We start from the raw sequence: 15,882 nt of genomic DNA, 5'->3' as shown, positions 1-15,882 counted from the left end.
CTAAGGTGTTTTTGACACAGTGGCAAACAGCAAAACATTCAGAGGTTCACTGATACCGAAATAAGACTAACGTGTGGCTTGTGCCAATGGATTTAACATCACTTTTGTCCTTTCTTATCCTCGCCAGAGCAAGAACACCAAGGATGATGGCTCCATGATGTCACCGATCTGGGTTCAGGACCTTAAAGAAGTTGTTACTCTAAAGCGATTGTTAATCTGATTAGTTCTCTCCTGGTTTGAGGAGAGAGATGAGAAACAACAAACTGGATGTCACATTTATCTTCCCCTCACACCCCTGGGAGGCTGATGTGTGTCCCACAGGATCTAAGTCCAGTTGTTCTCTACCACCTCCAACAGTGAAGCACAGCTGGAGTTGAGGACTTGTAATCCACATGTGACACAGATGTTCCTGTACACTACCCCAGTCGTCTGTGCGTCTCAGTGTACAGGTACGCCCACATAGAATGACCACCCCCAGATAGCTACCAGCGAACTGCCAGCCAGTTTCCACCTGTTGGCCGTTCCTCCTCCTGGGGTGTTTGGGCTTTCTACACTCCCCTTTCATTCAGTTACAGAGTGGCACCAAGAGGTGGCGCTTTCTTCACAAAAACTGAAAATGTCAAATAGACCAAACTTTACAGTCAGCTTGACTTTTCAGACATTTTTCACTGCACTGAAAGTATTCCTGGAAAACATTCTTTCATTTTAATTTAAACCAATTATTAATTAAAGTAAATTATTAATTAAATAAATAAATGGAAAAAGACAACCATTGATAAAAACGTCCTCATACTCTAAGCTCAAAAGCAGATGTGAAGGTAAAATCTGATATTTGTACAACTTTCATGTTTCATTTACTGTTTGCTTCATTGTTACTTGTTCAGACTTCTGTTTCATCTCTAAATATGATTTATATTTTTCCATCAGATTACAGCTCCTTTGTTCTCTCATTTTAATTTTAGTAGTTTTTCAAGTGGTTGTTCAAAAAACACCTGAGGCATTGACAACATTTTTAGGTAAATAGTTGTATGAACTTTATTGTTTATAACATTTGTGCCTAGGTTTTTGGGTTTTTTTTTTTAAAATTTACAATTCATTTTTGCATTTCAAGCTGTGAAAATAATTCTGTAGATATGTTTGTGGTTTTTACATTACAAAAACAAAAACAACGACAGCCTTTTTCTACTCATTTTTTATGTTTTTGTGTGATTTCAGATCAGTTGTGTTAATACAGTATGTCAATAAATTCAGACATGTGAGATTGTGCTGAAAAGGTTGATACCAAACAAGGCAAGGCAAGAATAAAAAATGTAAAAACAATTTAAAGGTGATGAAATACAAAGGTAAAATCAAAAGTAGCCAAAAATGGCCAATTATGGCCATTAATAAAAATATCAAAATCTAATTTAACAGGCTGAATGTTGATGCTCTTCTATCAATGATTCCATGATGATTTTTAATTTTAATAAACACACAATCCCCATATTTCACTGCAGGATTTAATTAACCGGATCAGAGCTCCCAAACTTTGATGTCAAATGAGTAATCAGTGTGTGTGTGTGTGTTCTGAGGCAAGATTAGAAAATTGCATAACTGCCTCAGTGCTTGTGTACCTTATAGTCCTTACAAACTCTGTCTTTATTCTGTTTCCAAACAATTTTTCAAGAAACCGATATAATGAGGATCAAACTTATTTGTAATATTTTTGTTCTCCACTCTCTCAATTGACAAAAATACCAACAGAACAAAAACGTTAAATGTGAACACACAAATGAATCATGAAAAATTTCAGTATATTATAAAATAGTTTTGACTCTCAGGTTGAAGATGATCCTGGGATTGAAATCTTGGTGAAAATGAGATCTTTCAGAGCTCTGAAGCTTTGATGTCAAATGACTAATCAGCTGTAAAATGCACATTATATTTGCTAAGCAGCTTCTTATCTGGACCAGCGTAATTGGAGTGTAATCCAAACGTAATGAGTTACTATTTTGAATATTAATGATTCTTTTTTTATTAAGGCAGTGTTTAAATCAGTTACTGAACCTCCTCAGTTAGTCACTCAAATTTGTAACCAGTGAGGAAACCCTTAAGTTAATGTCTTTACCAACAAGTGAAAAAAGGAAAGAAAAAAAATCTTATAAAGTCAGTGGTGTTTACTCAATATGTCCTTTCTTTTTTTATACAGATAATCATTTATTTTTACTTTGTTGATTTGTGCTTGTTTATTTAAAAAATCGTGTTTGTACTGTCTATATGCTCAGTCTTTGTTAGAATGTTTATTTTTTACTCTTTTTTTTGTAAATAATGTAAGAATTTATGTTTCCACATCTTTAGGAATAAAAGATTAGGGAGCAGCTCCATCTCGCGGCAGCTTTTCAAACTGCCAATCTGGAGTGTGTGAATTCTCGTTGGGAGTTTTGTGTTGTCGCGATACTTCAGCGTGACGTCACCCTGAACCAGCACTTTGTAACTCCAGTGTTTTCAGTTTTTGTCACGCCTGTTCTCGCACTCAAAGATTTCCGTCCCGGATCTGCTAATCCAAGGGACGAAGCGTTATAGCACGGCTGCCGTTTTCTCGCCTCCAGCTGTCCGACACTGACTTAGCACTGAGAAGTTACCCCGGGTGAAATTAGCCATCTTTAGCCAGTACAAAATTTATCACGCAGCAGCGCGTTTTCACCGGTTTCTGTTCTTTCCCGTCCCAGCGGACCGAGGACTATGGTGTTACTGAAAAACCTCCAACCTCCCACCGAGGGAGTGAGACACGAACAAGCCGAGACCACGGCGGTGATGGACGGCCAGCGGCTCGGCTGCGGCACCCTCTACGTCGCAGAAACGTAAGTGGTGCACGTGGCGCATGCTTTGCTCTTTGGCTCGTGGGTCTGGGGTTCAGGCTCGTGTTTATTGAGGTTCTTATCGGGCTTTCACGCGCACTTTATTGGAAATTACACCAGTTTACATTATAGACACAAAAATAAACGTCTGCTCCGTGCGCTGAAATCACTTCCGGAGCACAGTCTTTCAAAATAATACGTTGCAGAACAAAATGTGGATGTCTTCTTTTGAATCCAGTATTAGAAATATGTTTACTTATTATTTATATTACATTTTTTTCTTGTACCTCTCCGTAAACATGATATATTTTGTGTGTTTTTGTATACCTTAGACTCTCGGTAATGTTAAAAGGCGGGTTTCTTTTTTCCTTTCTTTCATGTTTATTTTTAAATAAATGTATTTTTTATTTGTATTTTTTTGGAATTTGTTTCTGTGCTATCATTGTATTTCTTTCCTTTTTACATTGTCTTTGCGTTCTTTTTCTTCTTCGTGTTGTTATATTATTTCAGTTATTCAATTCTTAATTTAATTTCTTATTTATTTTTCTTAAGCTAGTAAAAATTTTTGGATAAGCGCAAAACAGCAATAAACTGGGAAGGAAACATTGTGTGCGTAAATTCAGATTTTACAGCTGTGTTATATTTCTCACAAACCCACGCTGTTGCATTACAATTACATACTGTCTCATTACATATTTTTTTACTTTCAGGAAGTAGAAGCAAACAACGTTAAAGTAATTTAGTTGGAATTTTTTAACATTTTGAAAATATCATTTGATAAATTAATAGTCAGTTGAGACCGTAATTAGTCGTTGCCAGAAAAGTCAGATAATAAGCCTGACAGACATTTAAAAGCATCTAAAAGTTGTTTAGTGCTGTTGTTTAAAGCAGTTTGTTTTCTTTTTATCAGGCGCCTGTCGTGGTTTGACAGCTCAGGCCTGGGTTTCTCTCTGGAGTATCCCTCCATCGGACTGCACGCCCTCTCCAGAGACGTCAGCGCTTACCCACAGGAACACCTCTACGTCATGGTCAACGGCAAACTCAACAGTGAGGCGAAGTTTACATCTGAACTTCATATCTCTTTTTACTTGTTTAGGCAGGGGGAGTCCAGTCTTCGGGGTTGTTAAAGCGTGTTTGACCTGTTCTGTACAAATAGTTTCTTTACAGTTTCTGAAGGAGTTTTTGGGTCACTGCTGACTTCTCCTGTTTCCTTACAGAAGAGAACGAGGCAGAAATGGCAGAGAAAGCAGCTGATGATGATGATGATGATGATGATCATGACGGCAGCAGTGATGGTGGTGATGATGAAGACGAAGGGACGATCACAGAGATTCGATTTGTTCCCAGCGACAAAGCGGCATGTGAGTGACCTCGCTGGGGATGAGCAGCAGACATTTCAACATGGCTGCACATCCTGTATAAACAACAGTTGGAGATGGCGCAGCATCACACTTATACCTTTGTGTGCTTTACTTGCAGTGGAGTCCATGTTCTCAGCCATGTGCGAGTGCCAGGCGCTTCACCCCGATCCCGAGGATGACGACTGGACAACGACTTTGAAGGAGAGGAGTACGGCGTGGAGGAAGCCGGTGAGGCAAAACTCAAACGCATAGATGCAGATTGCACCTGGCTCAACGTTACAATGAAGTGGTCTGTAAAATGGGTCTGATTTCAGTCTGGATGATTTAGGATCCTCTTTTCATGCACTTGTTTGTCTCTTTAGCAGACACAAAGAAGACAACAGCTCCCCGCATTCCAACAAACAGTGATCTAAATTCTCAAATTAATTCAGAAACACAAAACAGAAACAGAAAATCTTTCCAGAAGAAAAACTGAGTTTTCTTTTTAAGCATTTTATTGTATTTGTGAATACAGAATAGAATTGGCTTTGTGTCTAATTGTATTTCTATTGAAGTGATTTTCTTACATCACCAATGGCTGTTCTTGTAAAGTTGATCTGTTCTGCTCATTTCCAACCTAAATTTTTATTCTTGGACACTGAATTATCTTTAAACACATTTCATATTTACTGTATTCCTCCTTCCGACAGCACCACAGTTCATCCTCGATCCTCCTTTGTCTGACACAAACTCCTCCCGTTTATCTCCTTTAGCTCCACCCTCCAGAGGAGCTCCACTCCTTTAGCTTCCTTCTGATGGATGGATGGATACTTTATTAATCCCACAAGGGAAATTGTTGTTGATTAGCTTTGTCTTGCAAAGAGACGGTCTGACTAGCCACATTATGGATGTCCCCATGTTTGAGATTAGACAGATCCAGGTTATAAACCAATCCTCATTAATAAGCGCTTAAAAGCTCATAATGATTACTTGTTATTATGGTGACCTCGTGATTTGTTATGGTGGCTGTTTTACTCTGAGCACGCACCATTGTAGCTGCATATATGACAGAAAATAAGGATTACCAAATAGTTCCAGTTTAAATAGTTTACTGTAAAGAACATTTGATAAAATACTTCTTTTGTCTGAATGTAAAAGTCTTTTCATTTTTCTCCTTCTGTCTTTTCTCTTTCCCTTCACGGACTGATGACTCGGACTGTTTGCTTGCAGAGGCTGGTAAGTTTAAATGAGATGAAACACCTTGCTGAGCACAGAGTAACTGATGTTTATGGCAGTGCAGTTTGGACAGGTGGAATTAAACACTACTCTTTGTAAATATGTCACTGAAGAAGCAGCAGGGCTGAGAATAGATGGTTATCAGCAGCTGAACTTTCAAAATAAGAGTGAGGGGATTGTGCTATCCTGTTGTTAAGTGATGATGCGTGAACCCTGCATCCAGGTCCAAACTGCTGTTGTCTTTTTAAGGTGTCATTTAATCTGAACAAGTCCTTAAAATTAGTCAGTGATCACTGCCTGTCTCTCTGGGTTTTTATTACCACTATTCATCTGCAGCACATTTTAAAGCCCAGTTTTTAAAACCATGTGGTGTAACTACAGCCCAGCGGCTCAGGTTTGCCAGACAGCAGATATTTAATGGTGTCAGAAAAGAGTCACTCTGAGACTAACATTGATTTGAATGGGTACTGTTTAGTTCTCCGTCTTCGCTCTATGTGTGAAGTGACAGCAGAGTTTTCAGAAATCCTCAGAACATGGTGCATCATCTTTAGATGGAACGGCTAATGATGTCAGACTTACAGGGCAGACTGGAGATGCCACTGTTTCTTCCAACAACCAAAGAAACAGTAGAAAGAATTCATGAGTCGTTGTTAGATATCAGTCTGGGAGCTATATTCTGTGTGCGTAAAAGCTTTCAACACCTTTATCATGTTACAGCAAAAACACACAGGTAGAATTTGTCTTTAAATTGTTGCTGCTGCGTCACCATCTCTCTCCTCCACCTGCTTAGAGCACGGTCACGCTGACATCCCGACCTTCTACACCTGCGACGAGGGCCTGTCGGCACTAACGCAGGAGGGTCAGGCCACGCTGGAGAGGCTAGAGGGGATGCTGGCTCAGTCAGTCGCTCAGCAGTACCACATGGCTGGAGTCCGGACGGAAGAAACAAAAGCCGAGTTTGAAGGTCAGTCACATAAACCTCGACCTGTCGCTCTTTGTGTTTTAGTTTTGTAAGTAATGATATGACACACGGAGCACGATGAGACAGATGTGAGGGACACAATTACAAAAGTTTCCAGACTAAAACTAAACAAAATGACACCGTAGATACAAAAAAGGTCAACTCATGTTCAACGTTGCTCTGATGTGTATCAGGAAGGTGGAGGAGGAGATGGTTGATCGGCATGCAGCCTGTCATCCATTGCTATCTGAACTTTGAAGCATTAGTGTTTTGGTTGCCACCATGTTGGTTTATTCAACAAACTGTATTTGTCAGATAAATTCATTAAAATGCTTCAGGAGGCATCAGCAGCATAGACAGAGTGGAGGTGAAGCCTAGCAGGCAGCTAGCAGCTACACCTGTGGTGACACACCTGTCAATCAAAGCAGCCAGTCCCTAACTTTAAGCTCTGGTGTGAGTTATCATCACCTGTACAGTTGTTACTAAAAATGAAACTATCCTATGTTTTTCTTACCTGCTTTAACCAGTCAATGAGAGACTAATAAATATACTGTTCAGTTTATAATGTAGAGCAAATATAAATGACTTACTTTTCCTCAAAAAAATCTTTTCTGTGCAGTGAAAATTAAAGTATTTCTGGATGATTTTCAAGATGAGGATCAATTATTTTAAGATTTATTTCTGGTGTGTGTGTTTATGTTGACAGATGGGATGGAGGTGGACACAGCAGCGATGGAGGCGGGTCAGTTCGAGGATGCTGACGTCGAGCACTGGTAGGTCTCAGTGTGACGGTCAGCATTTGCAGGAATTGGCCGTTAGAAGCAGGAACAGGCAGTTTGGCCAAAGAGCAGACGTTACGAAGAGAAAGAGAGAGCTCTGAAAAATCAATAGCAGAAAACGTGGTGATAAAAGAGTAACCTGAGGGGGGGAAATCTTTTTAAAACTTCATTTTGGGGCAAAGGCGGCACACTTTTAAGCATTTCTAATCAGATTTAACAGGTGATGCTATAAGTGCCGCTTTTAATTACCACTGAAATAAGAATTCATTTACATGATGCTTCAAAAATAAGTAAAGTCACGTTTATAATGGCTGCAAAAGATCATGTGATGATCTTTTGGGTCCAGATCCACCGTCTGAATCTCAGCGTGCCAGTGAAATTTAACTACACTCACACTACACTACCACTTGTTTAACTAAAAAAGGCATGTGCAGAATAAAATGTAAAACATGTGCTGAGATGAGAAACATACTGCACACGGCCCACTGAGCTAATCATCAATCAGTGTTTGCATTGATTAACCGTGTCGTGAACTTGCGACCACAGAAAAGTTGCCTGTTTGCAGTTTGGTTCATTCGTGCGTTCTGACTCTTTCTGTAGATGGAAATCGTGTCTGCAGCCAGTCAATGCATCAGTGTTGCATCGTGGGATAGAAGACAAGGACAACAGCACTTCTTTAAAGCTCTTACTCTCTTTTCTGTGAAACCTTTTACCGCTCAGCTTCTGACATCTGCTCTGAACCATCGTGTGGTTTCTGTTAATTCGATAACGGTCACATCGACATACTGTCAGGCACTTCTGTAACAAAGCTACTCTGGACTTTTGAGATGCAGTCCCGAACGTGTTTGTAAAACCAACTAACGCTGAGTTTTTGTTTGTTTTGTACCTAATGACCAATTGAATATTTGATGTTTTTGCTGAGGACAGTGGATCTTTGTATGTGATTGTCAATAAACAAGTAGTTTTTGTATCGGCTTGTTTATTTCAGTGTTAGTGCAGATAACAGTGAAACTCGATGTGGATGGGAGCACCAAAGTTTGTCCGTCTGGAGTTACTCATTAATTTGTATATGACAGAATTTCAAACACCACAACAGTTTGAAGTGTTTGTCTTCAGTCCTGTGTGAGTCATAGATGTGATTTATTTCCTACAAAGTAAAAAAAACTGAACGATCGTCCTCCAAGTGTTGATTCCATCATTTTTTGTAAATGATGGGTTTGTAAATGGAACAGTTCTATAGGATTATATTCTATAAACCATAGTGATGGATCTGGAGAAGATGACTATTGAACCACCAGCCTTCCAGTAATGGTACACATCCTGCACTTCCTCCTCAGCTGTCATTGAACAGGCAGTGAATGCCCACTCATTTGGATATGCGAGGAGCAGCGCCAGGAGCCTCTGGTGGCAAATCTTTTTTTTTTTTTTTTTAATGATTTGTATATGATAGAAGCTTCTGAGTAATTTTCAGCTTTGCATGGTCTCACTAAGGTCAGTCAAAAGGGGAAGTGTAATCTCACAAAATTATATTTCCTTGATGGTCATCTTTACACTGGATTGAGTCTTGAATTTTGCAAATGTTTAATGGACTTTATCATAAACTGTAATCATAAAAGAGTGAATGAGCCAATTATTGCATCGGCTTGTGAAAGTTTTCCATCTTGCAGATTATCTGCACAGAAGAAATCACAAAAAGATCTTTATTTAACTTATTTGAGCAGCCGTTTATCCCACGTGGTGAAATGGAAAGGCCATTTTTGAAGTTTCCTTCAGTTAATCATCAGAAAACAGATCAAACTTTACGACACGGGTCTCAAACTCGTGGCCTACGTCACACCTATTTGCGGCCCATATATTGAGCTGAAGAGATAATGGAATTTGGTCCTTGAAGTTACTTTTTTTTGTTAGGGAGGATATTAAAATGAGTTCTTTAAAAAGCAAAAAGTTCATTAATATGAAGGCAACAAGAGCAGAGAGCACAAACATGCTGAGGGATTGGCTGTGTTAGTCCAGTGAGAGTCAAAAACTGATGTGTACACTTATGTCTGCGTTTTTATTTTGTTAAATACAAACACAATTATGCAGTGTTTTCTTGTTTTTCTGGTACTACTTGAACACTAAAGTGGCCCTCCAATGAGATGGCAGTGCCAGCAGTGGCCCACAGCTCCCTAAGTTTGAGACCCCTGCTTTATGGTATCAACATAAAACTGATGCATATTTATAGAGGAAAATCTGGCTGAACAGCAACAGATGTGTTCAGACTGACACTTGGATTTGGCTGAAATGTGCAAAATTTCTGGACAGCTTTCATAGTAAGCTAATAATTTTTCATGGCTTCTTTGAATACACTAACGTTTTTGCTGAATCCTTCCCAGGATCAAGGAAACAACCAATCAGCACTGACTACACAGTTTATTTTTGCATGTACAGTATTTACAAAGAGCTCAAAGGCACTAATTGCAATTGTGCAAAAACTAACAGACGTGCATGTACACTCCTACACTGTGCATGGCTCAGGAATGTTATATTAGGTAAAAATATGACTAAAATACACAGATCCTTTACTCAAAGACAGACTAATGAGGTTGTTGCAATATGCTACATCACATTTTCAGTTTGCAGTTGTCAGATTAGTGTAATAGTTTAAAAAATGATTTAAACATAAAATAGGGGCTAAGTGTATGTTACTGTATAACATTTGTTTGCAGGGGTACAACACATCTGTGTCCTTTATATCAGCTCTGTGGTTCCAGTCGTTTAAAAAAAATCTCATGCAAACATTATTTTAGTAACCCTAATAAAAGGTCAGTGTGTTGACTCTGGATTAAAAAAACAAAAAGTTCTACAAGTTTGATTGAAAGTAAAATGTTGGCGTCCATTGCCCTGCTCATAAGTTTAAAAGCTAATTTTGTGTTGAACTTCTTAGATGTGCTTCTGGTATCCCTTAAAAAGAAGTGCATATGTGCCGTTCTTCTTCTTCCTTCTTTCTCAGCAGCAGGTTGACAGTCCGTCACAAACAGCTTCACCTGAAAATCGCCATCCTGCAACACTCACGCCTTCTTCTTGCTCTCCGTGGGAAGATGGCGAGGCGACGGTTTTCTTAAGAGCGCAGGGACGATTTTGTCGAACAGCAGCACTGAGCTCATCATCCCTGAAAGAGCCAAAAGTTGTTTTCTGTATATCAAACATTAAACTTCTGAATAAAACATTTAAGGTGTTACTGTGAAGCGATGCACACCGCTCAGATAAATGAAACAACTCCCAAACAACAGTCACCTCGAGGTGCTTTTTATCCAAAGGTGTCTTATTTTTTAACCACACAAAGGAAGTCAGTCAAAAACTTGAATATTTCATCGACCAAAATCTGATGTGTGCTCTCTTACATTTTTGAGATTTGCTGTTGCATGAAATTAAATGTGCCTGAATCCTGAAACGGCAATCATGGGATTTATTCCATTAAACAAACGATGTCATTCCTGAAGCACCGAGAGATATTTTTAGACGCTCGTCGCGCTGCCAGTGAAGATAAAATACACGCGTCTTTGCTTCAAACAAATGAGTCATGAGATTTTAATATTTAAGCAGCTTATCAGATTTGTGTCAACACTTTGAACACAACTGGCTCGCTGGCTGCCAGAGACACATGCACTGAAACGTAGCAGTGCTCATCGCTAATGTGGTTTCTTCTGTCTAACAGTTCAACTAAAACCTTTACTGGTGATCCACGTGGCAAAGAGGTCATTTATGACCACAGCTCTTTGTTTCTGTGTACCGTCGTGTAAAAATATTTTCTATTGTGAATCTGTCCTGGAAATATAAAGACGAAACTGTCTTTAAGGCTGTACCACGTTTTGGACTCAACTTGAAAGAAAGGCAGATGTGAAGGGTAAAAGTGAGGTCAGAGGTCAAATGTGACATGATAACAATATACAAGGAGGGAAAAAAATAAAAAGCAATATATATGTATACATATATGTGAGAGAACTATATACATGGTGTATGCGTAAGAAACATTGAAACAGAAACATTATGGGGCGGTACACAAGGGCAGGTATATAATATAATAAATAAATAAATAAGGGTGGAGGGGCTATGGTCATTTAGGGTGGGGATGTTAATTTCACTGAGACCAAAATATTGCACTGAACATGGAAAGACTGAGAAGAAGGTCAGAAAGAAGGTCAGAGGTCCAAAATAAGGTGATATTCAGGAACCCTATTTATCATTCCCTATATGCCGACACGACGAAAATACAATGACAGTAAGAAACATAGTTTTAAATAGCTCTATTATTATCCCTTTGACCTTCAGATCAATCAACTGACCTTGAAGGAGAGGTCGGAGGTCAAACGGGATATGATATGTTAAACCTTTATATGGTATTTTCTATATGTTGACAATACACACCACACTTGTACGAATCATAGTTTCTTAGTTAAAAGGCTTTTTGTCTATTTTCAAATGGCATGTAAGGCAAATGTTACTGGATTGTTAACATGACTTCACGCTAAACCCCTTCAAAGTTTCAAACTTTTTGAGCTGTCGTGTTTATACACAGAATGAAAAGCCAGAAGAAATTTCAATTTAAAAAAAAGTTTATGTGTTTATAATTATTAAATGTCAAAGACCTCAATTTATAGCACTGAGGATTTTCCAGCCAGTTTGTGCAAAAATCACATTAAAAACTATTTTCAAACTGATGTTACTGGCTTCAGTCAGCAGCAGGAGAAACACTTGTGATCTCTTTAAGTTGAGATTTTTCTAACGTCTCTGTCAGGTGTGTTAGTCTCACCGAGCAGCGGGCCCAGCCAGTAGACCACGCAGTACTCGAGGAAGGAGTGACCACTGCAGGGGAACTGTGTGGAGAAGGCCAGCGCTGGGTTAAAGACAGCTCCGGTCACGCTGCCACCTGGACACACATGCACAGTTTTATTAGTGAACTCACATTTGTTCATCATTTAAATCTGTTATACAGCACAAAGGAGCTGAATGCATTCCTGAAGTCTGTGAAGGTTCTCAGTCATCCAGGTCATATCTGGAAAGCATCTGGACTCCAGATGCTTTTCTTCTCCATAAAGGTATAAAAACAGAGCAGAAAAGTATAATATATTATAATATTATAATTATAATATTATAGTATAAAATTTGAAAATATTTCCTAACTTCTCAGTATTCACTTATCAGCATTCAGTCAAATGTGTATTTACGAGTGTAGTTAAAAAACTGCTAATAACTGACTTTCCACAGGAGTTGTTTGGTCGGACACAGTGAGAGATGTAATCTATTACTCTTAATGTGACTTCTTGAGAAAGAAGGTGTCTCTCAGATGTACTAATAGTGTATTAGTTCCAAATATTAAATTAGTGAATGTATTTCATAGCAGTTTGATTATTCTGGGACAAACAGTGCAGTCTTCCTCAAAGCATCACTGTGAATATAATAACAGTCTGTTTATTATTGGTCAATGAAATAAATAAATCCTCTTTATTATCAGAGTGAAAACAGACTTCCACAAATGTATGTCAACTGATGACTCCACAAATATTCAGCCCTTCAAAGGTGACTGACCTACTTCTACAGCCAAAATCACATATTTCTGGAAGGTCCACTCACTGGTTATTCAGCATGCCAGGCTACAGTTACACCATGCAGACAAAAGAGCACTCGGAGCAAGTTAAAGGAAAGGTTATTGAAAAGTAGCAGTCTGGGAATGGATACAGAGGAGTTCACTTAAATCTGTCATTATGAAATGGAAGCAATCAAATCTGCCTAAATCTGACACTCAGAGGTAAACTGGATACCTGGCTGACCATCACGTTCATGACCAGGTGAGGACGGGTCAAAGATCAGGAGTCGATTTTAGGTGTTGAGTTTGGTTTGATCATAATTGTCCCAGTCTGCTTGTTCTATATAAACACACAGTGAACATGTGTCCCTCTACACACACCACACACACAGAGTAAAGATTCTACAGTCACGCGGCCACCTGATTGGCTCCCGTTCTTAAGACCTTAGGATTGAGGCCTTTCCAAGCCTCCAGTGTTTGTGAAGAGAGACCGTTATCATGGCTCTCCGTGTCACTGCCTTTTGATGCCTGCACTAGCCTGAGGTGGGACACTTTACCACATAATTATAAGCTGCACACTTTTGTGTGGAACATGATGAAAACTACCACAAACAAAGCAGCTCCGTCCCTCACACCGCTAATGCGTGTTTATGAGAGCAGGAGGTCTGAGCCACTGTTCAACCACATTTAGGTGATTTTTATGTATTCATGACTGAAGTGTCTGATTGGTGGCCGGTTCGTGTCTCCCCCCAACAGTCCCCTGCACCATGTAAATACTCTGATATGCTCGTGACTTCCGATCACGTGATTAATTAGCACTGGAGCCGGATTTGATTTCCTGCAGCAGTCAGTTATCATACCTGCATAAACTGCTGTGGTGATGACCGCAGCCACGGCGTGCACGCGGTATTTCTCCTCCACCGATTGCGTGTGCGTGATAACAGTCTGAACCGCAAAGGCGCACGCGAGCTCCACCGCAGCGGCCTCGTGCAGGGGCGCGTGGATGGGGCTGGTGCATCGGAACCCGAACAGCTTGTGTCGCGCGTGCAGTCTCGACAGCCCGACCCCCCACAGCATCGGCACCGCAGCGCGTGCAGCGGCGGCCGCCGCGAACTGGCACGCGATCCTCCGCAGGGCGCGGGAGCCCGACAACTTGGCTCGGTAGGCGCGCTCGAGCGCACCGGAGGGGTTCCCGATCGCCCCGCTAAAGGTGAGCCCGTGGGCCACCGACGCCAGATAGGTGAAGGTGAGCGCGAGCCAAGGCTCGATGCCGCCCACCTCGGACAGCAGCTTGAGCTCGTGCGTGCAGCAGCACAGCTGGAAGGTGGACACGAGCTCCACCGCGTACTCGGAGAGCCCGGTGTCCGCGAGGGCCCGAGCCAGCAACCTGCGTGTCACGTCGCTCAGCACGACGATCCCCGCGAGCACCGACAAAGACACCGCCACGTCCGCAGACATGCTGCTGGCCGGTCCGCGCTCCCAGCCGGGGACGGACGCTGTGCGCGGCCGCTGCGTGCACTGAGCTGCGAGCCTCCTTTCTCTCGCTGGAGCGCACTGATGATGGGGTGCGGAAGTCTCTGCTGTGCCGGGGTGCTGCTTCGCTATACCGGAGGATGTGGAGTTCAAGCGGGAGCAAATGAGCTTCAGTCCCGGTGGCTCACATGGTGCGGAAGTGACTGAGCTCCGCAGTCCTCCTCCTGCTGGTTGTCTGCTCTCAGCACGGAGTCAAATCAAACCCCACGATGTGGGGAATGGAGGGCATATTCACTGCGTTTCTTCTCCTTCTTCCCCTTTCATCCATGTTTTTTCTCCCACTCAGGGCCCCGTGACGTCACATACATACTTTACAATTTACTCAAACAGAAGCAATAATCATATTTAAACGGCCAAATAGTACAAAAGAGTTACCATCAAATTATATTTATTGTCAATAATATTTTTATATTATGCAGAATCATGAAGTATGATCATGAGTACTGGTTCATTAATGAAATGATTCCTAACAAAAATCGAGAATATTTTCAAGAATTTTCCAAGAGAGATGATAATGATTCACATCAGAGTGAAGAACTAATACATTTACAACTGGTTTCTAATATTTATTATAGATCGAACTGATCACTGATAGAAACAAAAGAATATTCAAATTTACACTCTGAAAGATACATGAATGAGATATGGATAAAAATGGAATTGCTCAGCAGACTCCACCTCCACCAGCGTCATCATGGCCACGGGGCCTTTTGGTCCCGTATCCACGGCCCTTACTATCATATTAACTCAGTGAGAAGATAACGACATCTGAACTTTTAGCAACTGTTAGCATGTAGCTACTTGACAATATCATTAAACCTATGGGTAAACGCTGCAAACATGTCCTCACTCGACATCAGTGAAACTATGAAGCGCGATTTAGTTTAAAAAATACCTTTTAAACAATGTTATCAGTATGGGAATGTTAACTTCACTTCCCTGACTTTGGCAACTCTCTGGAGAAAATTCCATGCTCGTCAGAACTCTGAGACTGCGCACATCTGCAGACTGGCAATAATCAACACTGTGTGGAGTTAAGTCTTCACTGCGTGTCAAAAGAATTTTACACTGACTTTTAACACTGATGTTAGAGCTGGTTTACTCCTCATAGAGTTGTAAATACTCTCTCTAGATTAAAATAGGTTTACTCTGAAATATTGACATTTTTACTGTGTGGGGGGCTTGGAGTGAAACGGCATTTCGGTACGCTGTATACTGTGTATATTTGTACTGGCAATAAAGACCTTGAATCTTAATTTGAATCTAGTTTCCAAAACAAGTAAAAATGTTTGTTTCTTCTGTGATCTCTAGTAAAACATAACATATTTCCGAAATATTCAAGTCCAAATTCCATGCGATGTTTACATCAAACTGATGAAATTTATTTTGTACCCAAGCAGCCGTACCAGACATTTAAAGTATACATCCATCAATGGACGGGGCACATCCTGTCAGCAGGTCGAAAGTACGATCGAGACCTAAAGCTGATCCCATGATCTTCAGTGCATGTTTACATTTTTTGGAGTTTTTTTCCTTGTAGACACTAGTTGAAAATCCGGCAGTATTAATTTTTGTGTAAATCTTTTTTTCCCACTCTCAGCTGTCCTCCTCTTGTATGTGAGTCTGTTTA

At 40.5% G+C, this 15,882-nt stretch overlaps 1 protein-coding gene and 1 pseudogene across 2 annotated transcripts; one reads left to right on the top strand and one right to left on the bottom strand.

The window, feature by feature from the left end:
- The first annotated feature begins 2,436 nt into the window (after nt 1-2,436).
- Nucleotides 2,437-8,123, top strand: LOC120437028 (annotated as a pseudogene).
- A 1,423-nt stretch (nt 8,124-9,546) lies between these two features.
- On the bottom strand, nt 9,547-14,515 carry LOC116327435 (aquaporin-11-like). 2 transcript variants are annotated; one of them, XM_031749014.2, is made up of 3 exons: nt 13,580-14,515; nt 11,946-12,062; nt 9,547-10,304 (listed from the first exon to the last, which is right to left on the bottom strand). In XM_031749014.2, the coding sequence occupies exons 1-3, from the start codon at nt 14,175-14,177 to the stop codon at nt 10,204-10,206; spliced, it is 816 nt and encodes a 271-aa protein (XP_031604874.2). In that variant the 5' UTR covers nt 14,178-14,515; the 3' UTR covers nt 9,547-10,203. The 2 variants fall into 2 exon arrangements, with proteins under 2 accessions (XP_031604874.2, XP_039463694.1); XM_039607760.1 differs by lacking the exon at nt 9,547-10,304 and having other exon boundaries at nt 12,055-12,218.
- Between the last annotated feature and the right edge of the window lie 1,367 nt (nt 14,516-15,882).

This window comes from Oreochromis aureus, unplaced genomic scaffold (assembly GCF_013358895.1).
Source record: "Oreochromis aureus strain Israel breed Guangdong unplaced genomic scaffold, ZZ_aureus HiC_scaffold_370, whole genome shotgun sequence".
NCBI lineage: Eukaryota > Metazoa > Chordata > Actinopteri > Cichliformes > Cichlidae > Oreochromis > Oreochromis aureus.
The sequence above is the reverse complement of the archived record's forward strand: the minus strand, read 5'-3'. Positions and strand labels throughout refer to the sequence as shown.